Genomic DNA, 27,722 nt, shown 5'->3' on the forward strand with positions numbered 1-27,722 from the left:
AAATTCGAGAAGATGTGATTATCCAATTGCAAACTGTTGGCAACTGTTGATTCTATTAAATGATTCACTATGAAGAGATAGCAGACCTCGTGTGTCTCCAGCGTTATTGTCCTGCCACCAGCTGGCTCAGATCTTTATTTATAAGTAGACTTGAGATGCGCGTGCACTAGCGTCAGGTGATCAATTTTCATAACGGAAAGGAAAGTTGTGTGAGTGCGCCACACCAGATTTTTATGCTAGACATAACGAAGAAATTGAGACATCTTCCACGGCTGTTACCCAAAAATGACCACGGAATGACATTTATTGCGCCCGGACTATATATTTATATAAGTTATATTTATTTTGAATTGGAATTTATTCAACAGCTGCGCGTTTCAAGACTAAGGTTGTAAGTAACGATTTTTAGAAACAGTATAGTGTTATTATTTAATTTATGAAGTTGATTCAAGTATTTCTCTCAGAGACAAATCTATAAAGAGTAGCTTACTAATTAATATTTATAAAGTTTAGAAGAGATTGAAGGATTTTCATTATATTGGTAATTACGTTGATTTATGATATAATTAATAGATGCATTTTTTATATTCCAAGTTTACTTATAAAGGTCTTTAAACTACTCTTCATTATCAAAATTTAGTTAGAAGTAATTATACCTGTTTTAATATCTATTAAGAAATATACTGTTCAGTTAACAACCGCACCAATTTATTATATTTATATTTATTTCTATTCACGATATTTTTTTACTTTTCGTGTGGAAAAAATTAAAAGACTTAACTTTTGAATAATCTAAATTCGTTATTTGTAATAAGGGTAAAATTATTTTCAATCCATTCAATAATTACATAGGTACTAGCCGTTAGGCTCGCTTCGCTCGCCATATCCGTCTAGCCAGGGGGCTCCGCCCCCTGGACCCCCGACTGGATCGTCCAAAAATGACGTCAGCGGGCTGCATTTTTATCTCATCAGAAAGTCAAAGTACTGAGAAAACGCAGAAAATCTAAAAAAAACGCTGATTTTGGGCGTATCTTTGATGAAATATTAAAGTCACCTCATCACAAATTTTTTAGACCCTCTAGCTAAACCTTTGTATCAAATTTGAACATTTTCTGTCTATTACTTGATGAAAGAACTGAGAACTTAGCATAAAACCGCTACCGTAATTTTTGGCGTATCTTTGGCGTTATTTCAAATTCCTTCTAACACAATACTGTATTACCGTATTACACCCCAGCTGAGCTTCTGTAATAAATTTGAACAATTTCTGTTCTTTGGCGTTATTTCAGATCCCTTCTAACACAACATTATTACACTCTAGCTTAGCTTCTGTACTAAATTCGAACAATTTCTGTTCATTAGTTCTCGATAAATCTGAGAAAAAGCAAAAAACGCTAATTTTGGGCATATCTTTGACGTTATTGCAAATTCCTTCTAACACAACATTATTAGCTAGAATAAGCCCTAGCTGAGCTTCTTTACTAAATTTCAACATTTTCTGTTCATTTGTTCTCGATAAAGCTGAGAAAACGTTAAAAAAACGCTGGAAAACGCAGATTTTGGGCGTATTTTTGGAAATTTTTCCAAATCCGTTGTTAGTGCGCCTCTAAAGGGCCAACGTTTTTGGTCCGGTAGATTTTTAGTTCTTCGAGTGAGTGGGTGAGTCAGTCAGTCAGTCAGCGAGTCAGTGAGTGAGTGCCATGTCACTTTTATAATTTATATATAGTATATATATATATATATATATATATATATATATATATATATATATATATATATATAGCACATAACAGAAGACACTTTAAAGTTTGTCTCCGAAAATTTCCCCATTTGTAATGTAAGTTTTTAAGTGTTTTCAATTTATTTATATCGTGCCTCCTGTTTTAATTTCTATTATTTATATAATATATATATATATATTATATATATATATATATATATATATATATATATATATATATATATATATATATATATATAGCACATAACAGAAGACACTTTAAAGTTTGTAGTATAAATTAAAACAGTAGGCACGATATAAATAGATTGAAAACACTTAAAGGTGGTTTGGAAGTACCATTTTTTCATTTTTTCCATATATCTCGGAAACTATGCATCTTATGAACATTTGTACACTGTACTAAATTGAAGCTCACAAAATTACCAACAAGTTTTGTTTTCTACATTTTTTCTATATCTCTTATAGTTTCTGAGATATCCGCTCTTGAAGGTGAAACATTTTTTAAAAAACACTTCTGCCTCCAATTTTTTCTTCTTTTCGGCCTTATAATTTTTGAACGATTGATGAAAAAAACCGTGCTGATTATAAGCTGACGGAGCATCAAATTATCTTCAATTTGATGTATATTTTCACTATTTTACGCATTTCCCTACGACTGTTGCAGCAGTTTTAGTGTTGAGAGTGAAAGTTTTGTTTGGTAGAGGATTTCGATAAATCTGATACTTTTTGAGATATATGTTCTAAAGTGATGCATTTTCGAGAACCCAGTTTTTTTCATTTTTCGCTCTTTCAATTCTTATAACTTTCCAACAATTGATGGAAAAAGAATGTGCTTACTACGAGATTGTAAAGCATTAAATTATCATTCATTTCATGTATAATTCGACTATTTCACGCATTCCCATAATTATGACTGTTGCAGCAGTTTTAGGTTTGAGAGTCAAATATCAAGATTTGCAACAAGTGACTTTTTTCGAATATCACACTATTCTGTGATCATAAATTGGGGTGTGCTTCAGTATGAACATCCATATTGAGTACCCATTGGAACGTCTGCGGAACTGAACACAGGATGTGTTTCTAAACTTCCTACCAAACAGGACATTCAAAACTAAAACTGCTGCTTTCAAACCACCCTCATCCTTTAGCACATGATGTAGGGGTTGGGATTTTTGATATGCTCACCTCCAAACTAGTGTCAACAAAGCTGCGAAGTCTAAAATTGAGTTTCAAACATTCCCTTTCAAATTTCATTGTCAACTGATCTATTGTTGCTGAACAGAAAATTTCACTCCCAACACTAAAACTGCTGCAACAGTCGTAGGGAAATGCGTAAAATAGTGAAAATATACATCAAATTGAAGATATTTGATGCTCCGTCAGCTTATAATCAGCACGGATTTTTTTTCATCAATCGTTCAAAAATTATAAGGCCGAAAAGATGAAAAAATTGGAGGCAGAAGTGTTTTTTTCCAAAAATGTCTCACCTTCAAGAGCGGATATCTCAGAAACTATAAGAGATATGAAGAAAATGTAGAGAGCAAAACTTGTTGGTAATTTTGTGAGCTTCAATTTTGTACAGTGTACAAATGTTCATAAGATGCATAGTTTCCGAGATATATGAGAAAAATGAAAAAAATGGTACTTTCAAACCACCTCCACTCCATTAGCACATGAGGTAGGGGTGAGGACTTTTGATATGTTAATCCTCTTACTATCCTTAAAAGAGCTGTGGAGTTGAAAATTTTGTTCCAAACTTTTCACTCTATAATCTTTAATTGACTGGACTAGAACAGTAACACAAAATATCTGATTAAACTATTTTTATGTTCGGAACAGATACGGTACACAATAAGAAAACATAATCAAGACGGTAGTTCTAAATCAAGAGACTGCAACAGAGTATTGGGTCTATTTAACTTGCTAAGTAATCAAAACTACAATTGCTACAACACGAGTTTGTTCAACACACTTGTTTAATTAAGTAGAACTCGTCTGACCTTTGCATAGAAAAATTCCTTTTCCAGTTCTTCAAGATCTAGGGACTGATCTATTTTATGTTCGCTAGACCACTTAGACGTTCCTGGGACATTGTTGATCTTAGATATATGTCTTCATTAGCTTGAGTTTGGAAAAGCTACTCATAAAATTTTACTATTCACATTGAGTTTATTATTTATTTGCATTTAAAAATTTTCCGTTCCTTAAAATTTGCCGCCCCAAAAAATCTGCCGCCCTGTGCGGCCGCCCGGTCCGCCCACCCCTGGGGCCGGGCCTGGTTGTAACAGCCGTTGACCATAGATTCTACTCGACATTTCTGACAAAAAATATTCAGTAATCTTTTTTCCTATCGACCTTTAAACATGATTAATGTAATTTTATCTGTTGTAAGATATTTTGTAGTTTTTTATTAGGGCTTAAACTTGAAAAATGCTATTCTTTAAATTCAAAGTGAAGTTTCAAACCGTTTTTTCTCGGTTTTTCTCCGGGTGATTATAGTAGTTTCAATATTTCAAAAACCTCTCCATTCCATAAGCTTTTGAATGAGTATAAATGCGAAAAGGTAAGTTCCATGATAAAGTGTTCAAAACTGCTAATATCTGGAATGAACACCTTCAAAATCATCAGGAAATTCTCAAACAGCAAGCATCAAGTGGTGATCCCAGGGTGAAATCACCTGATTTCTCTCTGACACTATTCACAAGTTTTATTCCCTGAAGGAATAAATGGTGAATTTTTTATGGACTATCCGGCCAATGAGCTTCACGAATCGATGAGAGACGTGCCTCTCAATTTGAGGCAGAATATGTGGCACTATAGTTGGATGGCTGCCTCCATCATTATGCTAGAAACGTCCGTGGGTGGCTTGATAACAAATTATGCTGGGCAGTGGATTGGCCGAGGTGGACCCGTATGATGGCCACCACGCTCACCTGATCTTACTCCAATAACTTCTACTTTTGGGGGATTGTGAAAAGTATAAAGTTTACAGAGAACCTGTAGAGACTAGGGAGGAACTGATTCTCAGAATTCAATTGACGTTTAGAGTAATGAAGAGACGGCCCAACGAAGTGAGACAGGCAACTCGAAGCTTGATGAACGGCAGAAGAAATTGCACAAAGAGAAATGGAGGCTTGATTATCATCTGAATGATTGCCATCAGTTTTTTTTTCAATTCTGTCATTCATCTACTTTGAATTATTATTCTATGAATAAATTTTGTTGGATCTTGTAAAAGAGCATGATTAATATTTTATATAGGATTTAGGCTATATGCTACAGAAAATAATGCAAAAATCAGGTGATTTTACCCTTAGAGAAATAATGAAAGTTATTGAAAAATTCATATCATTGTAGAATGTTCAAATATTGATTGAAACTTGAATATTGTCAGAGAGAAATCAGGTGATTTCACCCTAGGATCACCACTGATGCTTGCTGTTTGTGAATTTCCTCATTTGGAAGGTGTTCATTCCAGAAATTAAGAGTTTTGAACATTTTATCATGGAACTTACCTTTTCGAATTTATACTCATTCGAAAGCTTATAAAATATAGAAGTTTTTGAAATATTGAAACCACTATAATCACCCGGAGAAAAAACGATTTGAAATTTCACTTTGAATTTGAAGAATAGCATTTTTCAAGTTTAAGCCCTAATAAAAAACTACAAAATATCTTACAACAGATAAAATTACATTAATCATGTTTAAAATGTTTCTCTCTTTTCAACAATACACTTGAAATTGAAATTCGACCAGTAGTTTTCGAGTTATTGAGTATTTAATGACCAGAAGTAGGCATATTCTGAAAATATCGAAAAATCGATATATCTCGAAAACTAAGGTCGAAAAAAGTTTACTGAACAGTTTTTGTCAGAAATGTCGAGTAGAATCTATGGTTAACGGTTGTTACAACCTTGGTGGGACACTCTGTATATATAGATTGTATCTTCATCATAAGAATTAAATTTTTCTATAATAGGTAAATTTCTTCTCAAATGCCATAAATAATAATAATCTTTTTCATACTCAATAATAAACTTGTGGCTTACTTTTGAAATTTTTTTTCTTGTTCTAGGTTTTCTTGATCAATTCGAATTGGTTGAAATCCTCTACAATTTATTTGCAACTGCAAAGCTCTTTTGTAGCCAAAAATATATTAATTATAATTTCTTTAAAAAAATCAACTTCAAAGAGACTGGTGATTTTATAACTTCGAATTATATCCAGAAAGACAACTTTCCTTTTGCTAGATCTCATTGCAGTGGAAAAGTTTTTTTCTAAATCATGTCTTTACCGAAACAAACAAGAAAAGACAGCAAAGAGGTTGACGATTTTGACATTTCAATTTTGAAAACCCTCCCTCGTCAACTTATAGGAGAAGCTGTCAGCTACATAAAAAATAAGAAACACCTAGAAGAGTTGGAGGCAATAAGGAAAAAAAAGGAAGAAGAAGAAAAACTTTCAAAAGTGAAATGTATTCCGCCTTGGGCAAAGACTTTGGCTGGAGAAAGAAAACCGGATGAGAGGAAAGATGTAGCGACACAGTATGAAGTTTATTGCGAAGGTAGGGAAGGGGAAAGAGGAAAAGAAGAAAGTGGCAAAAATGAAGATTTCCCTGATTCAGATATTGGTGAAGGGGAATTCGACAAAGAAATGAGAGAATGGTCAGAGGAGGAGGGAGAATTGAGGGGAATGGAAGGAGATGAAATGGGAGAAGAAGGAAGTTTTGATTTAGTATATGAGAATGGAGAAATTGTTGGTAGAACTCGAAAGGTAAAAGGATACAATGAAGCGCTTGGAAAAGGAGATGGTTCTGGTGAAGATATACATGGCAAAATTGGATCAAAAGAGGAAGGAATTGATGGTGAAGAAGATAAAGATCTAGTTAAAACAAAGTCAAAATCTGGTAGTAAGGATGGATCAAAAAGTGGCCTCACAGATGATGACGAGGATCATAGAAAAGCATCGGTATCTTTCAGCAAAGATGGAGAAGGAATTGATGACGAACACAGAAAGAAGAAATTTGGAGAAGAGGAAGATGATCATGATGGAGAATCGCTTCTTTCACAAGAAAGAGCAAAAGATTTGTCAGAAAGTGACTATGAGAAAGCCCATACTGAATATTCATCGGATAGTTTGAAAGCTGGTGGAATTTCATCAGAATTCACAGAAGGAGGAGAAGCTGGAGGATCTATAGAGCTGCAAGGCAAAGGCGAAGGTGAAATGGAGGCTGCTGGTGAACAAGATGAAGTGGAAGACACAACTGAAAAAACTGGTAAACAATAAATGTATTTTTTATAAGTTCACTTATTTTTGAAAATTTGGTAATGTATTATATTGATGAAATTCAATGAATTGATAATATTAATAATATTCTCTGATATTTCAAGTAGTTTATTATTTGTATACGGTAAAAATATGAACAGTGAAATTCACTTTGTCAACGTTTCTTATAAATTAAACAAATGCGAGTATTCTCCATGGGACAAATGCTGTAAATCTTACTAGGCTACATATCTTAGGTTCAGAATCTAACAGTGAGATTATCTTCAAAACATTGTCGTTTTCCATATTTTCTAGCATTCTTTAGTATTTGATCTTCTGTAGAAGAAACACTTTATGTTTTATTTTACTTATGGAAATAGAACAGCACCGTATCCATTATGTTGTTTTCCACAAATTTATAGTAAATCAAACAATGTACTAATAAATGCATTAATCACTGACTTTTCTTCAATGAAAAAAATACTAGTTTCTGCTTTTTAATTGGAAGCTTTCTTTACTTGACATTATTGATTCAATAACCAGAGACTTATTATTAATTCATTATTGATTCATTTTTTTGGTACGGTACCTACTGTACTTAACAAGAAAGTGGCACTTCCGCTTTTTATCTCTCTTTTTTTATAATTTACTAGCAAGAACCCGTGCTTCGCAAGGATCTACTTTAAAGCTTGACAAAATGAAAACTTGACGTAATGAAATTTTGAAGAATTGAGAATAGGCCTGTAACCATCCTTGGTTAATTAAGAATCTATAAGCAAAATTTCAAGTTAATTAGTCCAGTAGTTCAGACGTGATGATGCGTCAAACATAATTTTCCTATCCCGTACGTGCATAAGCCAGCTCTTTACTTTATATAATATATAATTAACGACTGCAAGAGATAGGACTGTGGAACAGAATAGTGGTGAAACTATGATAGCGCCAGAAGTGTCTCAAACACAATAGTAGGTACTACATGAACTTTTTGAAAGTGATTTGAAAAAATGTTAAAACAACAGAACTGAATCCTTATCATTCACCTTTATTTAGAGAGGTTTTTGTTTGAGCCGAATGGAAATCTATTTATAAAAAAATGAATGTCTGTTTGTTCCCTGTAGACTTGAAAAATACTTGACATAACGGCATGAAACTTTGAGAATATGTTGTGTGAATATTGGGGATGGTTTCTGAACAGAAATTTTAATAGGGGGGCTAATAATAATTATTTATTAATCCATTTTACAGTAATAAACATCTCACCCTGTGATAAATTATTGTGTACTGGTATTAAAACGGTAGTTTGGAGTTGAAGTGTAGTTGATTGGTACCAGCTGTTGATAATGGTTCCTTAGAAGACCTATACAAATAATTATCACTCCCCTATCATTGAGAAACTGGAAAATGTTGAAAAAAATTATTCACCTAATGAAAGAGAGTATATATTTATTGTATAGTATAAATGTATAGTATTCATATTGCATTTATAAATTACTGGAGAATGAAAGAATAATTTACAATTTTTTGAATTTAGCTTAGCTTATATTCATCCTAAAATGGAAAGAATATGGAATTCTGTGTGATTCATCGTACATCGCATATTTCCTGGACCATATATATCGACAATCTACAGCTATGAAAACATTGAATATTTTTCTTTGAAACACTGATGTAACCTTTTTTTAATTGAAAACTTTACTGATAGATATTACTACCAATTGATTGAGAAGAATAATATGTTTTCGGAATAATGGATGCTGCATGACTAAGCACATAGGAAGTCCGTATTGAGATGTAAATGAACATGTTGATTGTCAGATAAATTTCATGATTCACCAAATAAAGTCAAGTGTAACATGAGATACATAACATGAGATACATTGGCGGTACGAAGTTCGCTGGGTAAGCTAATTGTAAATTAAACTTTATTATTAATAGACAACGCTGAAAAAGACAGGCTCAATCACCAGGAATACTATAAATCTATGAGGGATCAGTAAGCCATTAATTTTGAGTAGTTCAATTACTTCCATTATGGACACGGGATACATTATGGACAATCAATACGTATGAAATTCATTAGCTACCGTACAGAATAAAAAATGTTTGATTGCAGTGACCCCGACTACTGTATTATGAATAACCATTCGAATCAAATATAAGGAATTACTCGCATCTCTCATCAACTCGTAATTTTTATTCACAAAATATTAACAAAAATTATATATATTAAGTTATATTTAATGAACTCACGGCTAGTACTCAAGTTTGTCTTTTTCTGGCCGTGCTACAAATAAATGTAGGTATATGTTTGACATTTTGTTTCTGTAATCTTGTTGTCTATTAAAAAAGTTTTCAATGTGATTTTTGATGGTAATAAAATTTGAATTTGAAAAAAAAAATTATCAACAAACTCCTAACCAAAGAAAACCTTTGTGCTCTGTTCTAATCGGAGTGTATGAGACTCCATATACAGCTGATAGAAGGCGCAAACCGAACTGGCCAAGCATACAACGATGGAACAAACACGTGCTAAGCTCGTGCTCTCAATCAACGCAAAATCAATTCGATCAGCTGATTGATGAAATTGTTTTAAGCTTTCTAATGATTACAACATATTTTAGAATATCATGTGTCAATTATCTCAGTTCCATATGGAGTTCACCTTACCATAAGCTTACTTAATAGGATCCTTTTTCATCCTTTGAAATCCTTAGAGACAAAATATCTCAAAATCCGTTCTTAGTGCGCATCTAGCATGTTTGAAGAATATTTGTGCAAAGTTTTAAGTCTGTAGGCCTATTAGTTTGAGCTGTAGTGTGATTTTACATCAAAATTTTCGAAAAGTGCCCTCTCCTGAACCCCCCTGTGCTCCTGATTGGAATTTTTCTGCAAAGATCTGATTTTTTTCATACCTGAACGAAAAAGTTCCTCATGACTTTGCTGTGCAATGAACGGTTAAAAAGTGAACATTTTGGGGGGCCCAGGTCCCTCATGGGGGGGGGGATTTCTAAAAATCCTTTCATAGTCGATGTTTTGAGGCTACAATAAACAATTGTGCGAAATTTCAAGTTTTTAGGCTTAGTAGTTTGGGCTGTGGTGTGATTTCAGTTTGTCGGGGCTTAGCCTTTTAGATATAGGTAGAAGAAGAAGAAGGAGGAGAATAAGAAGAAGAAGAAGAAGAAAAAAAGAAGAAGAAGAAAGATTATTATGTTGCTTTGGCCTGTGATCTGTATAAATGTCCTGTAACAACTAAAGGTGCGTCCACACATGCCGAACCGAACCTCGAACCGCGCAGCAAACCGTGCATTTCTCCGAACATCTTGCCTTTCAAGAAACATGAGCATATGTATCATAATGTTAAAAATCAGCTGTTAATCATTCGCCGTACCGTACTCCGAACCATTCGCCGTGCCGCTTGCCTATGTTCTAACTGCTCGCCTCACCTCACTCTGAACGCTGAACTTTCCAGCCAATCAGAGCCCTCGATTACAATTCGCCGTGCAGCTCGCTCCACAATATTTTGGCTATCCATCACAAGTGGAAAACATGCGAACATGAATACAGAAGTATGGGCAATTTTTTATTTGATTAAATTCATGTTTTGAACAATTCATTGTTAAGAATGATAAATTGATAGGAGCTTATAAATATTTTCTAATTCAAATGAAATAACTTCTGAAAAAATAATGATTGGATAAATATCAATATTGAATTATTGTTGACCAAGAACTCAGTACATCGACAATTCATTCAACTAAGTTAATTCTGTATTGATAAAATTATAATCATTTTCTCTATTGATAATCAATTTCATCAACTAATCATCAACTAACTGAAAATAGTACTTCAATTTCCATGAATTTATTAATAGAATATTATATGAATCTAAAGTGTAGGTCATATCTAAATTCACAAAGAGTTCAATTCTTGTTGGCAAGATAGATGTTATTTAATGCAGAAATCATTGTTATTTTACTAAAAGATAGGATAAAATGAATAGTTCTCTTTCAGGGGGAGTTTTGACAACCCACAAAACTCATTTTTCATTTGAAGAAATAATATCAAAAAGGTGCATAGGACCTTACTTTTTTGTTCAGCTTACCAAAATACCCCTCATTTCAATATTAAAATTTTCGACTGACTGTACAGTGAGTCAATCATTCTATCAAGGCTTGAATAATTTTAAAATTTTAATTAAATAAAAATGGTAGAGAATAATTATCATGTAGATATCAACACCTTTATTTGAAGACATATTAACTGCATGCGTTTTCATATTGCCGATACAGCATTGATAAAACTGTAGACGTTTATTTAGCAGTCTCAAAAAACTGTTCTAGCTGAAAAATTAATCATACATGCCACGTGTAGGCTTATACATTGCATCAGGAAAACGAAGTTCAAAGCTATGGTTTTCCTAAACATATGTTTTTGAGATAATTTCTTTGATGCAGCTGTTTCACATTCACCATTATAAATTATACAGAGTTTGGGAGAATAAAAAGATTTATTGATTACCAAAACAATACTATTATTATATTAATGATAATAATTGATTATTAAAACAATAATTTTATTATATCAATAATAATAATATTATTAAACATATTTATCAATTATCAGAACAATATTATTGAGGTTAGGTAGAATCAGGTAGAATGCAAATAGTAGAACAGATGTTCTTTTTTGAATTTCTATCATATTATTTTGTTATTTCCAATGATTACAACATATGTTAGGATATCACATGTCAATAAATAAATTATCACATTTCCATATGGCACTCACCTTACCATGTTCATAACCTTACATAGGATCCTTTTTCATCCTTTAAAACCCTTAGAGGCAAAATATCTCAAAATCCGTTCTTAGTGCGCGTCTAGCATGTTTGAAGAATATTTGTGCAAAGTTTTCAAGTCTGTAGGACAATTAGTTTGAGCTGTAGTGTGATTTTACATCAAAATTTTTGAAAAATGCCCTCTCCTGGACCCCCCTGTGCTCCTGATCGAAATTTTTCTGCATAGATCTAATTTTTTTCGTAGCTGAACAAAAAAGTTCCTCATGACTTTGCTGTGCAATGAGCGGTTAAAAAGTACAAAATTTTGGGGGGCCCCAGCTCCGTCAGGGGGGCAAATTCCTGAAAATCCTTTCTTAGTGGATGCTTTCAGGCTACCATAAACAATCGTGCAAAATTTCAAGTTTTTAGGCTCAGTAGTTTGGGCTGTGGTGTGATTTCAGTCTGTCGGGGCTTAGCCTTTTATAAGTATAGAGATGAATACCGGTATGTCTTTCCTGCCCAAGAAAGGAAGAAAGGTCATTTTACCGGAAAAATTTCTCTAGTTGTGGATTTATGATGTTACAGTTGAAGAACGAATGGGAAACGACAGCAGATATCTGCAAAAACACTTTGGTAACTATCTGGTGAAATCTCTAGCAGAAATTGCTTGGAAGAGACCGGCTGATCCCATACATTACCTTGCCCATCGGCTGTATCACTTCCGCCACATTGAAGAGATGACGGTGAAGAATAGTTGTGAAGAGAAGCAAATTCAGGAAGCAAGAAAGCTATATGCTATGGAGGTAATTATTATTGTTAAGGTGTAAAGAAGACACATAATCTTTTATCTCTCATGTAGCAAATATTACTGCAACTTTATAGCCCAGTCAATAAAGGTTTTTTCGATCCGAAAATTAAATAAATGCTGAATCTCTCACCATCGATAGAACCCTCCCAGAGGGTCATTCTCCCAAAAGTCCCAAGAAATCCCCCTGGAGCTTTCACCCCTAGCAACCCTCAAAGTTGAAAAACGCAGGTAATCACGGAAAATCAATTATCTCTGTAGCCATCAATCGCAGACAGTTCTTCTATATGCCATTCAATTCATCACATTATGGACTACAATATTAGACATATACATTTATTCGATAAAATAAACATTTTTCTTGATAAAATAATATATATGTAAAAATTTAGGGGGTTTGTAATTTGATTTTTTTGTTTTCTTCGATTAACTTCGAAGCAAGTGGTTTTAAAGAAAACTGAGACAAATAATCAATGAAGCCACTCTCATTGCAAATCCATTGATGTATATTGTTACGTATTTGCGATTCGATTTGACGTCGTGGAAGGGGAAACAGTCGACGCGGTACGGCGCGGCTGACTCTTTTAGCCATAGTAAACAGCAAACAGGAAATCGATTATCTCTGTAACCATTAATCGGAAAAAAATCTATCATATGTCATTCGATTCGTTGAATTAAGGACTACAATATTTGTCGTATTCATTTCCTCAATAAATCGAACAGCTTCCTTGATAAAATAATATATATGTAAAAATTTAGGGGTTTTTCGATTTGATTTTTTTGTTTTCTCAGATTAACTCCGAAGCAAGTAATTTTAAAGAAAATTAGTCAAATAATTAATGTAGCCACAATCATTGCAAATCCATTGATGTATATTGTTATGTATTTGCGATTCAAGTTGACGCTGTGGAAGGGGAAACAGCCGACGCGGCTGACTCCCTTTACATCTGTGAACAGAATAATATTGCTGTCTACATTGCATCTCATTTTTACACTATGGCGCTCGAAACAATTAATTTTGTCTATTGTTTTCACATGCGCTGTATCTAGATTTTCACTTTTCAATACTTAAAAAAATATTATAATTCTCTTGATTCAACCATGCTTATGATAAAAATCAGGATTTCGTTGACTGCTCACAGAATTTATTATATTAATTTGAAGTGTGCCTTCTCCATACGAGTCAGAGGTATCACAATTTGATAACTCTAGTTTCAGATATTGATGTTTTTCAATGAAGTTTCATGATATATACTATGTGTCCGACTCCTTCATCTTATCCTTATTTTGTGAAAAATGAAGATTAAAATTTATTTTCATAGCTTTTCTTGTGTTTTATCTTGTTTCATCACTCTTTATAATTTAAACACTTGATAATGGAATGAATATCATCAGATCACGTGAACAAAAAAATAAAAGGGTAGGCTTACCTGAGATACTATAACACTGTACTCCTGATAAGTTGAAAATTTTCAAGCTGAAAGTAGATTAATTTTTTGCAGATTCGTTTCAAATATTACCAAATATTACCAATATTATCACATATAGTGAGAACGAATTACTCTGAAGCTTTCTATTCTCACTGAACATAAAGAGGCAATACCAAGCCAGAATCGCAGTTCCGTTCAAATTATTATTATCAGAGCTTTCAAATTGATGCTATGTATCAATTTCCCCCTCTCACAATTCCCCTATTTATCCTTATCGTGATTCAGAATAAAGTAGTTGATCCCTATAATCACAAAAATCAATGTGCAGTACCTATAATAAATAGTAAAAATAACAATATTTCTAGTAATAATGCAACTTTTTCTAGGTACGAATTTCAAGGCTCATAAAATGACTTTTTTTCAATCACAGGCAGAAATTCCAATGATCATCATAATAGTAATTTAATGAAAATTGTTTGTATTGTACATTGTTCGACGTAAGATAAGCTACATCTTTAAGGTAATCAACGTATTTAGGATTATCATGTTTATGAATAAAAGCGAGACTGTGATAGAAGATTAGTCAAACTGAAATATAAACATTATATACAATGCATATTTTCTGATCAACTCAAATTACAAATGATAGTATCAAGCCGAAATGAATTGAGCAACTGAATTTCAAAGTTACTATATCCACTGTTCAAATCGCACTGTGATTTCCTTTTACTTCCAAATAGATTGAATCGCCTCACTCTTCAACGTAACAATTATTGTAAAAAACCAGTGGAATGTGAACGTCATCCAAAAAGCATTTGAATTTCAATTCTCAGATCATGAAATTCATAAAAAAGCTAATTCTTGAGAGAATAGTGATGAATTGCAAACAGTGCAAGTAACATTGATACAAAGTGATACAATGAAAATCAATATAGATTAATTTGATACTGGACTTATCAAATTTATATTACCGTTAATTTATATTATTTATAAAGCTTATAAAATGTAAAACCAACATTTTCAATTTTCTCTACTGGAGCAAAACATCGATAGAAAATAAAGAAGAGGCCATTATAAGCACAAAATACTCGTGTACTAGAATTCACTTGAACTAATAACTCATCGATTCAACCATTCAATGATCACAATGAACGAGAATGGTATGAAAACCATGAAATTGATAATCAGGAACATTTTTCAAATAGCTTCACCCAACTAAATCTGTGAATGCCAAGTCATGAGAAATCATGTTCAATAGATTTAATTTGAATGCTTCAAATAGAAAATGATCTATTCTTTTGGTGCCCGAATCAAAATCAATATCAATCAACATTAATCGACATCAAGAAAAGCTTCTGCCAACCTTGTGATTCCAGTATGATTCTGCTCATGCTTTACTTCCATTTATAAAGTTCTCATTAGGGCCCTTGTGTTATGAATGACAAGATGCGAGTGGAGGTGAAAAATCGATGTGTTAACAAAAATAATAGAAGATTATGAATCATTTTTCAATTCATTTTATACGGTAGGCTACTTTGTGCTTAAATGTGAAACACTTTCATTATTTTCCTACCTTTTATGCATGCTTACTCTTCCTTAATTTTTATTTTTGCATGCCTTTCATCTTTAGAATCTACTGAATTTTCATATTGGACTGTCTAGATAATGTAGATCCAACTAGTAAGAGAGAATCATAGAAAGTTTCAACTCAACAAGCCTAATGTATACATTTTTTGATGTCTCAGCCGCCATATATTTGGCTCAACTGTAGATATATTATCAACTTGGCTTGGAGAATATTAACTGTAGAAAACAGCAAACACTGCACGCTATGATTTTTCAGGAAATTGACACTGTTAACACTATTTTAATCGATGATTTATCTCAGTTTTTGACATTCATAACCTATGATAAATTTTAGCATATAATTATGGTCATACACACATATATTATTATTTAAATATGTATTGTATTGTATGAATATTTTATCGGTTGCAAACTAGGGATGGGTATCGAAAGACAAAACATCGATGTTTTGAACATCGATGTTTTTTTCATCCTAACATCGATAAGTGAAAAACATCAAACAGTAAACATCGATGTTTTTGAACATCGATGTTTTTAAACATCGTTTATCGCCCTACGTTTTTATGGATGATACTATTAGTCCAGTCAATATAGACATGAAAAAGGGGGTGTGCTTGCAATTTATATTGTAGTTCTGATTTTTTAATATATTATTTGGGTACATAAGAGAAGTCCAGAACCAATTTCTTCATGCAAGATTTCCTTGTGCTAGATACAGAATAGCACAAAAACCTCGTATTTTCGGCTCATTTTCCAGTTTTCAGCTATTTCTGCCAAATCTCTCCCAGATTATATAATTCTGAAAAAAATGAGATCACTCGGAACTCTCTATCTCCAATGAGTACTTTGTTATAATTTTTCAATAATGAGTAAAATTTGAAGAAAAAATCAATTTTGATGAATTTTAGTTTTTAATTAACAATATCTTCCGATTGTTACAATTTAGATGTATATTTCAAAATCACTCTAGGCGTATTTTTGTGCTATACAATCTGAGATCAGGTAGAGCGCTCTATGTCATATAGGTACACCTGACAACAATGCTCCTTGTATTGTGGAAAACGCCTAATTTTCAGCTTCAACCATCATCACCATCTACTTTGTCCTCACATTGATATTTCGCACAATGACATAAGTTCATGGGTGAGAATCACCCGTTAGATGCACTTAATTTCAGTATTTCCTAGTAGAGGCATGCTAAAGGACACCTCAAGGATCAAAATTTCAAACACTTATAACTTACTTTTGACACAATGCTCAGATTTCATCGTACTATACTTCATTCTTCTCGGCTCGCCAAGGCGGTTCAAAATCATGCCATGCATCAACAGTCAAATTCGGTCAAAAAATAGAAAATTTATTGTTGAGTGTAGGTACTTATTCATATTCAATACATAAGAAATGGCCAATTTCTATATTCAAAGCTATGTATCTCGGTAACCCCTTATCATAAAAATTATTACATGATCTTGAAATGTACAATAGAATTTTCTATTTCATCTCCTGTAAACAATTCATGAAAAAATGTGTTCGTAAAGTGAGATTTGATTGTTGAAAAAAATCCGGAAATTGTAGATATTTTTATCATCTTAACGGTTTTGGCAGTTCTATGATAGCGAAAAGTGATTCAAGATGGATTTTAGGCAACTTATCTACAATTTGTAATCAATCGTAAGTTTCTATGATGCATCAGACTCGTTTTAGAAACTCTTGATCAACAGTAAAATTACGAAAAAAATGTAAAAACTGAAATCGCCATTTTTAAAGTCTTAACTTCCAAATTGTTTTGGAATCGAAAGTATTATTTATTGGAGTGGGTAGAGGGGGACAATTTTCACATTCTCACTAGATTTGGAAATTTTATCAGAAGTATTTTACAACACATGCAACTTTGAATATAGAAATTGGTCATTTTCTGTGTATTGGAATATGGGCTTAAGTACACTCAACAATAAATTTTCCATTTTCGACCGAATTTGACTTATTATGCATGATTTTGAACCGCCGTGACGAACCGAGAAGAATGAAGTGTAGTACGATGAAATCTGAGCATTGTGTCAAAAGTTATGTGTGGAAATTTTGATCCTTGAGGTGTCCTTAAGCGCGCCTCCCCACTCGGAAATACTGAAATGAAGTGTATCTTACTGGTGATTCTCATAGAACATAATCTCAAGAACTCATGTCGTTATGCGAAATATCCATGTGAGGACAATGTAGTTGGTGATGATGCTTGAAGCTGAAAATTAGGTGTTTTTCACAATACAAGGAGCATTGTTGTCAGGTGTGTCTGGAATATGAGATAGATCGCTATACCTGATCTCAGATTGTAGAGCACAAAGAGAGCTTCTAAAGTGACTACAATTTTATCTGGAGCTATTGTTCCAATATTTCAACAGTTACTAACTGGAATCACAGCAATTTTGGACTTGTGGTTTCAAGTAACAGTCTTTCGAATAATTGAAGTCAGGTTGTGACTAAAAAAATAAAAAAAAACTTGTATCAAATTAAAAAATTAGAATTGTTTTTACTTTTTAGTTGGGAAAAACATCGGATGACCGATGTCTAGGTAAAACCATCGATAAGTGAAAAACATCGAACAGTAAACATCGATGTTAAAAACATCGATGTTTGAAGTTGAAACATCGATGTATCGATACCCATCCCTATTGCAAACAATATCTTTGTCTGCCATAGAATGCATGATTTAGCACATATATAAATACAAAATGATTTTAGAGAATTAAAATGTGAAAAATTAGTTTCATCGCATGTCAAAACAATAGACAGAATTGATTGTTTCGAGCACCATGGTATAAATAAGATGCAACTTAAAAAGCAGTAGGCCTACTATTTTACTGTTTACTATGGTGAAGAGAGTCAGCCACGCCGTACTGCGTCGACTGTTTCCCCTTCCACAGCGTCAAATTGAATCGCAAATACATAACAATATACATCAATGAATTTGCAATGAATGTGGCTACATTAATTATTTGTCTAATTTTCTTTAAGATTATTTGCTGAAGTTGATCGGAGAAAACAAAAATCGAATCGAAAAACCCCTAAATTTCAACATATATATTATTTTATCAAGGAAACTGTTCGATTTATTGAGGAAATGAATACGACGAATATTGTAGTCCTTAATTCAACGAATCGAATGACATATGATAGATTTTTTTCTGATTAATGGTTACAGAGATAATCGATTTCCTGTTTGCTGTTTACTATGGCTAAGAGTCAGCCGCGCCGTTCCGCGTCGACTGTTTCCCCTTCCACGACGTCAAATCAAATCGCAAATACATAACAATATACATCTATGGATTCGCAATGAGAGTGGCTACATTGATTATTTGACTCAGTTTTCTTTAAAACTACTTGCTTCGAAGTTAATCGAAGAAAACAAAAGAATCAAATTACAAACCCCCTAAATTTTTACATATATATTATTTTATCAAGAAAACTGTTAATTTTATTGAAAAAATGTATATAACTAATATTGTAGTCCATAATGTGATGAATCGAATGGCATATAGAAGAACTGTCTGCGATTAATGGTTACAGAGATAATTGATTTTCCGTGATTACCTGCATTTTTCAACTTTGAGGGTTGCTAGGAGTGAAAGCTCCCAGGGGATTTCTTGGGACTTTTGGGAGAATGACCCTCTGGGAGGGTTCTATTGATGGTGGGAAATTCAGCTTTTATTTAATTTTTGGATCGAAACTGCTATTTTGGACCTTCATTGACTGGGCTAATAAGAAATAGTTATTTGTGCAACTAGTGCGCAAAGTGCCAGTTTGCTGCACCGAAAGAAACGTTTATGCCCGAGCCATAGGCGAGGGCGGAATGGTTTCTTGAGTGCAGCAGAGGAACTTTGCACACGTATTTCACATTAAATTTTTCCTACAGTTACCATTGAATATGAAAAGTGGGTAATTATGGGTAACATGATGGCTGAAATCCATCAAATGCTTGTGTGTGTGATGCTGATATTAATAACAACCTTAATTCATTTAAAAAGTAATAACCCAATTGTAGTTGAAAATTCTCAGCCAAAGTTCTCATTTTTATTCATTCAAGAATCAGAAAAAATACAGATAGAACAAAAAATTCGCATTCAAAATACACGCCATCAGCTCATTGGGATGGCTGAACCGACAAGCACGCGACCTAGCGGGAAGAATCGTACCTATATAACTTCGTTTCATTCAGCTAAAAACAGTATTCAGATATTTAGACTTATGGTTAACTAGAATTACCGAAAAATACTATAAGTAAACTAAAAAATATTCATAAAATAACATAGACAACAGAAAATATTTTATTGTAGTATATTCGAATGTTATTTTATTAATTTTATTGACATGGATTTCGAACGGTAATTATTTAACCTGAAAATTCGAATTTCATAATGTGTGTTTGCTACATTCTCATTGCTTGGAGTTGAAATAATTATTACTGTCAATAGAAAAGGAACATTATTTATTATTAAATGATGAGAAGTTATTATTTAATCATGATTTAGATAATAAACATTATTATTGTTTTGGGTTTCTAGATTGGGATTTTATCATAAATATGTAGCCATATAGCCATTGATGATTCTTATCTAACCACAGACATTGTTACCAACCTAATTTTTATTTTCCTGCACTGGTGCTCCATATAACCTACTAACTATTTTGCGTTGTCATGCTGCAAATCTGGAGTACGCAAAGTAATACTTTGCGCACTAGAGCGGAAAAGTGATTCTTTGCAGCCTGCAATCAGTGCAGAAATGGTCACTTTTCAAGGTATCTGTAGGAAAACTAAATTTAATACTGACCATTCAACCTATTTTATTTGACTTAGAGAGGAGGGAGGGAGGGTAACTAGCATTTTAAACTGTGCGAAGAGCTGGTCAGTGGCTGTTTTCAAGAATTTTGAACTCTGGAGCTGGAGCCAGAATTCGTAGAATTCTGGATGACGACTCCAATTAAGTTAGGTACTTCAAACTTCTATTGTCTTCAGTTTTTCAAAGAATATGTTTTCTCAAAAAATATGATGAAAACATATAAATATGAGAAAACTGAGATAAGCTCTGCGATTTTGGAGTCTGATGTTTGGGGTAGAAGCCACGCCCTGGTAGTTCACCAGGTTAGCATTTAGCATACATGAAATTGAAGAAAATAGCTTTCAGATCTCTTTGCTGACATGGGACCCATTTTACTAGACTAGTGATTTCCAACATGTTTGCAATAATTGTCCCCAAGTCAATGACTGATTACCAGCTTCTATTGTTATCTATGTAGTAGTATTGAAGGTGTATGTAGCTATATAGGGTGATTTTTTCAATCCTATTACCCAGTTTTTAATTAATTTATAAACCAAAATTCAGTTATTGCAATAAAAATAAATATTTATTTTCTTATATTTTTTATTGCTCAATTATTAGTTACAAAAGATTATTTTCAAAATGTCCACCCATTGAAATTATACACGGTTTCATTCTTTCCACCATAATATTCATGTTCTATGGTAAAAGAGATTCTGTTAATAAGAAGACTGGAATTCACACAGCATGTTACACCGCTCAAGGATAATCAACTAGCACTACCGTCTGTGTACCGATTGTGTTGGGCTACCAACTTTATGCGACAAATTTTTCTTACTTTGAAATAAATTATTACCACACACTTAAAATTATGGGTAACAGCGAACCTGACTAGAAGAATCACTCTGTATTATAATATTTAGCTTGTTTAAAGTAGGCTATGGATTAAATTTTTTCATTTGGTTCCATCAAATTTCCACAGATGAAAGAACAGATTGATGATGTTGAAGAGACTGAAAACGTAGCTGAAGATGAAGAGCTTGAAGAAGCTGAGATTGTGACTGAAAATGTTCAAGAATTTGAAGATGTTTTCGATTCTACATCTGGCGATGATATATCTCAAATAATGTTAAATGTGGAGCCTGAGGAAAGGCTTTCTCCAGCTGAGTTGGGATTTTAAGAAGTGATATTGGTTTTCAATGCGATCATGTTTTTAATAGCCAGTTCGAATGTCCATCAAAATTCACACACTTTAAAGCTGGATTTGCATACAACTAGAAAATATAATTCCCACAAATTCTAATAATTGAACTCGTATTAATTGAATTCCTATTCAGCCCGGCCGAGCGAGTGTGAATAATCCCATTAGAGCTCAAGGGAATTATATTTTCACTGGTCACTTTCACTGTTGTGTGCGAATTCGGCTTTATGATACAACCGAGGTTTGCTAAAATAAAAACAGTAATTTGTTGGGAGATGAACAGATACAGTTTGTAGAGCTCAAAAAATTAATAAATAATCAAATTGAAACAGTCATGGAACATTTTACCAATAAGGAGCATATTCTAGAGTGAGCTCCTTCAGGGGTCCCCTCCTATACCAGAGATTTTTTCCGCTCGTTAACAGAATGCATGACTCTTATGGGACGCGGCTATTCCGTTCACATTATAGTGTTTCCCATAAGAGACAATACATCCTTTTGACGAGCGAAAAAATTTAAAAAATCCGCTCGTGTAGTAGTAGGCGCCTAAGTGCCGGTTGCACAAAAGCCGGTTAAATTTTAATCGTTTTTAATTCCACGAGAACCAATCGGAGAAGCCGTCTTTTCAAAAAAGCTTTCTCTGATTGTTTCTCGTAAATTAATCACGGTTCAAATTAAACCAGCTTTTGTGCAACCGGGCCAAAGTCTTTCTTTGAGTCAAGTTTTTGGAAAATGCATGGAACTCAGCCAATTTTTTGTCAACTTTTTAGTCTAGTGAGATTTAAACTAATATTGTTGATGTTGAATTCCCTTCAAACTCACTTTGAATTGAATGGTTTCATATAAATATGAAGTACAAAATAATAATGATTTTTTACGATTTATTTCAAAATATATTCAAGCAATTACACTGAGATTTTATAAGTTCAATATTTCGATATTTTTTCCAGATTGATCTACGAAACTGATTTTTGTAAAAATTTATAAAATTTCTTTTGATAAGGTTTCACTGTGATGCATATCCTCGGAAAAAGCTTCTTTAATATTGTTTTGTAATACATGAAGCAAAGTTACAGTATAACACGCTATTTTAATATAGAACCAATTCATAATCTTCTACAGAGTCTAAATTCTATTTCATCACCGAATCTAATTTTTAGTTAAGTAATGGTGATGGAGTAGCAGTAGCCCAAACAAACTCCAGCGTTGTTATTAATGTTATGGATACAATGTTTATCCTCAACAATAGCTATCGAATAATTCTTTCACAACCTTCTGTGATTTAATAAAAAATAATTCGACATACAAAGCATTAACATATGAAAAACAATGATATGATAGTTTTTGACTGGAACACAACTTAAATAACTAATTACATTTTAAGAGTGGAAGAAGCATAATGAAATTGAGTACAATTTGCAGAAATTAACTCTAACATAATTTATTGTCTAGAATTATTTGAACATACATTAAAAGATTATAATATCATAATATGTCATGTTTCTATGTGTGAGAAAACGCTGTTTTGATCATTACACAAAAAGGATGAAAGTATCATTTACAATGTTGGATATGTAATGAAAGTAGTACTATTCGTTCTAATTCCAAATATTACAGAATCGAAGGATCGTGAATGGTAGTGGATAATTATCACCAGTTAATATGAATTTGATTGAATGTTTAATTAATTACGAACCTGCTATATTATATAGCAATTATACGAGTAATGAGAGCTTATAATGAGTTAAAAATGGTCATTGAGCTTGAATTTAACAATAATTGATTCTATCCACGATATTTTTAGCGGCATGAAATTGATAAAACCTCTGAAGTCTCAAACGGCTTGCCACTTTCCACCATAGTCAAGACATAAATGAAATTTTTACTCGTACCATCTTAGATTAAAATGAATACTTATGATATGAAGTAGCCTACAGTAGTAGGATCTATGATTTTACATTCATATGCCACATCACACTAGTAAAAGGTCTACTGACATTTTCTATATCGCTCAAGCAGTTCGTATTATAAAAAAGAAAATCAATACAAAAATAATCCTTGAGAGTTACAAAAATAAAAATAACAATGTACAGTAACAAAACAAAAATTAAATTCCTCTTATCTCTTTTTTTTATTGAACAAGAAATAGCTGAGAATTGGTTGGAGAGAGCAGCGAAGCTCATCTGAATTGTGTATCCTTTATTATTTGAAAATTATTACAGTATTATTCAAAAACACAGACTACCTTCAACTACTTACAATAAACAACTAGAAAAAATCGACAATGATCAGCTACTTGTCCAATCACATAGCAATTAAAAGACATGACATGACTGTCCAAGGCCTTTGTTTACAAAACAGGAGACACTGCGTCTTGAAACCGGAAAAGAGACAAAATTTAATACCAGAAAATATAATATAGTAGAAGTATTTCAACCTTATTTCACGTTGTAGGTCCCTTGTTTTTTTATTCCCTATTCATTTCATTTACCGAAAACTCATCAGTTATTTTCCCTCCATTTAAGACAAACTGTAGAACAAACTGGTTTTCTTAAACCAAAATTATAATAATATGAAAACTTGACTAACCAGAAAAAATTAAAAGTTTTCTATTTTTGTTCGCCCTTTCGTTTTTTAGGTGCATTGTAATGCATCTATTTGTTAAAAAATGGTTATTTTGATTGTTGTCATTTGTAACATAATATGTTATACATTTGGTTGAAGCAATAGATGTTTCATAAAAGCAACGCAACTAAAATTAACTAAATTGTACTTGTGATGAAATTAGATTTTTATTTAAGCAGAAGTTTGTTGGTGCTATTATTACAGCAGATCAGGTGCTATTACTACTTCAAATCTGTGTAACAAAGCAACATCTTTTACAACCTCAATGATTATATTATTCAAGAAAACAAAATATATTTTGATTGTTGTCACTATGAAATTGACATCATTGTTGTCATCTTTCTAATAATGATAATGTTAGAGGAAAAGGTGGTAATATGGCCCCTGCATATAATATGGCACCCCTCTGTATTTCAATGACCAAGTGCTGAGATCTAGTTTTGATGGGAACTAGCTCATTAGTTCAGTTGATGGTCACTAGGAGTCCATGGAACAAGTCTATGCAGCAGTTGGTGAATTTTGAGGTTATTTCTATTCTTGTGTTTTTTGAAAGTTTGGAAGGTATGTAAATTTCTCAATTTTAATGTGCTATAATGAATTATGGGTCCAATGCTTGATGTGTTCTCTTTGGGCCCATAATGAATGTGCAGGAGCAGAGAGGGAGGAATATGTCTGCGATTTTTGTCATTAACTTTTTTCTACATTCACTGACCTTCAATCATCTACAAATATCTATAATCCATTTTTTTACCCTAATATAAGACTATTACTCATGCATAATAAACTTTTTTAGTGCCACAAAGCCGTTTTTAATTTTTTTCTCCTTATTTGTACGTAAATTATGAGGTCTATATTACAAACACCATGGGGGCCATATTAACAACACCTCCCAATATTTTCATTATGTGTAGGGTTATGAAAATTTATTTTAAAAAATTATAAAATGAGGGTTTCAATGATTATTAATACAACATTGTGTTCTGCAACTAACAATAGATTGTATTTCTGCAAAAAGCAAAGGTTTTTTATCAATAGTATCCATTTTATAAGACAAAAACAAAGTGGGGGTCCATATTACCACCTCCTCCTCTACCGTACTGACAAATATTTTAGAAATCATGATTTTCTTTAGCTTGATGTTAAAAATGCATTGATTTAAAACACATAATGTTACCTATTAATTATGAATACCATGAAATGTTATTATTGCTTCTTGGAGAAAGACCATATTACTCATTGGTTTGGCCAGAATGAGAGCAATGGACTGTATTGGATCGTATTGAGCGTTGTTATAATGACTGCCTGGAGAGTTGGGGTGATGGTGTTCCATCAGTTATCCACACCTGGCATGTAGATTGATTATAGACGGCACGGTTCGTCAAGCTTCATTGAACATCATAACGCACGTCTCTTCCGGTGAGTTGGCTCCTCTCGTATATAATGTTGACATATCAAATACATGAACTGGTGTGGATAACTGATCGAACACAATCACCCCAACTGTCCAGGCAGTCATTATAACAACGCTCAATACCATCCAATACAGTCCATTGCTCTCATTCCGGCCATATATTATTGAAGTGATAGTATGGGATTAGGGAGAATGTGTTGGGACAAAGGTTGATCTGGGAGGGTTGCAAGGCTACGATATAAGAAGGTGAGGATGCGGAATAGAAAAGATTAGGGATATGAGGGTACCCGGATTTTTGGTGGAGTTTTACCACTCTAGCACCTTGGGTTATGGGACGCTAGGACTGCTTTTCTAGGCCGGCAGAGCCTCGAGCACCATTGCTGTGTGTCTATTGCCAAGGCTTCATGAAGGGCTACATGAAGCAGATGACCAGGCCATACTTTTGCTCATTAATTTTAATTTACAACTGTGAATAGCCCTATGTATATTTTTCAATGTACTGTTGCTACCTATCTATATTATATTATAATTAAATCAAAATATTCATAAAGTCTATCGCTATCATTTTGGCCATACCAATTACGTACAGTGAAGCTCCAATTAACATGATTAAATAACCTTGTTCAACGTTCTTTGATCATGTAACAGGTCATCAATATCAATTTGTTGATAATCTAACATAATATAATCTGAATAAACTTTGAAGAAAGATAGTGAAATATTTGATTGTGTAATGGAACCCTACTGTAATGCTTTAGGAATAAAGCAACATTTCTTTCATTACTGTCATCTGTAGCCTGTCCCCATAAACAAGTGTTAAAATACTATTATATTATCATATATTGCTGTGATTGTTCAATTTTATTATTTAATTGCATCAGGAGCAAAATGATTTTGTTTTTTTTTGCCATGAAACAGTGTTACAATTGTATCATTGAATACTGTCTTTGTTAAATTTTTCACCATGTTTGTTGGATGTGCAGCATTTGTGACATGCCACTTCAGTGTGGAATATTGTGTTCTATTATGGACTTATGTTGTGTGGTTGGGCCGCCACTTGTGCTTGTGCTCTTGGCGGGCGTCAGGCACCAGCTGACCCCTGACCCCGCCTAGCACCCGGTCGGTGGCAGCTGATGCGAGGATGATGGGAGCCACCACAGTGGGCGGCAGCTGCCGCAGCACCCCTCCCACCGCACCCACTGCACCCTTCGACTCGTGCTCGGCGCTGGCTACTCGCATCAGTGTCTGTGCCGTTTCGCCAAGGCCCTGCAATACAATTATCAATAGTTAACAATCGCTAAATTCCTATAATTTATATTAGACTAGTAGGTAACCTGTACTTTGCACTGCGGAAAATTTTGTGTAGTAAAATGCAATCCCCTTATGTCCAGGAAACATTAAGAATATAATAATTATTGATTATTTTGTCAAATTTACATGGATAATCTTCATCAGAGTTGAACATTTTCAAAAAAAATTAGTTTGATCAGTCTTGAACTTGAAACATTTCATTCATCAGTCACACGTGCTACTAATTACGCCACTGTATCACTGGGAGGAAGCTCTGTTTGGTTGGGCTTTTATCGTTGTGTAAACTTTGAATCACAAATTGAATAGATTTATTACGATTATTTGATTGAAATCGATTGATTAATAAGAATGGAAATAGACCTATAAGAATCTACAGTAAATATAGAATCTTAATGTGAAATTGCAAGTTAATATGTTTATTAGTTCATTAGTGATAATGCGTCAATCTTGTATTTTCTATCTTCACATATTATGGATAGATAGATGACTACTCAAGCAAAGTATCACAAATTGGAAACTTGACAAATTGAAAACTTGAACTGAAGACTTGACGTACTGAAAACCTGACGAATTGTAAACTTGACAAATTGAAAACTTGTCGAACTGAAATCATGAAGCACTGAAAATAGTTAATCAGTTTAGTAGTTCAGACATGATGATGCGTCATTCGTATATTTCTTATCCCGTACACTTATACACTTACAAGCCAATTCTTTTCTTTATAATACTAGTAGTTCTGTGAACAGTAGACCTCA

At 33.1% G+C, this 27,722-nt stretch overlaps 2 protein-coding genes across 5 annotated transcripts in view; one reads left to right on the plus strand and one right to left on the minus strand.

The window, feature by feature from the left end:
• The first annotated feature begins 352 nt into the window (after nt 1-352).
• On the plus strand, nt 353-24,277 carry LOC111049579 (protein starmaker). 2 transcript variants are annotated; one of them, XM_039427519.1, is made up of 4 exons: nt 353-541; nt 5,820-7,019; nt 12,372-12,589; nt 21,402-24,277. In XM_039427519.1, exons 2-4 carry the CDS (start codon nt 6,029-6,031, stop codon nt 21,597-21,599), a joined length of 1,407 nt encoding a protein of 468 aa, XP_039283453.1. In that variant the 5' UTR covers nt 353-541; nt 5,820-6,028; the 3' UTR covers nt 21,600-24,277. The 2 variants fall into 2 exon arrangements, with proteins under 2 accessions (XP_039283453.1, XP_039283454.1); XM_039427520.1 differs by having other exon boundaries at nt 360-391.
• The window catches only part of LOC111056989 (autophagy-related protein 2 homolog B), a 113,131-nt gene continuing 107,893 nt past the window's right edge, over nt 22,485-27,722 (minus strand). For all 3 annotated transcript variants that reach the window (XM_039427516.1, XM_039427517.1, XM_039427518.1), the window contains one exon: nt 22,485-26,922. In XM_039427516.1, the coding sequence (XP_039283450.1) occupies nt 26,689-26,922 (234 nt within the window). In that variant the 3' untranslated portion in view covers nt 22,485-26,688. The remainder of the gene's footprint in view (nt 26,923-27,722) is intronic.

The sequence above is a fragment of the Nilaparvata lugens genome, chromosome 4 (assembly GCF_014356525.2).
Source record: "Nilaparvata lugens isolate BPH chromosome 4, ASM1435652v1, whole genome shotgun sequence".
Lineage (NCBI taxonomy): Eukaryota > Metazoa > Arthropoda > Insecta > Hemiptera > Delphacidae > Nilaparvata > Nilaparvata lugens.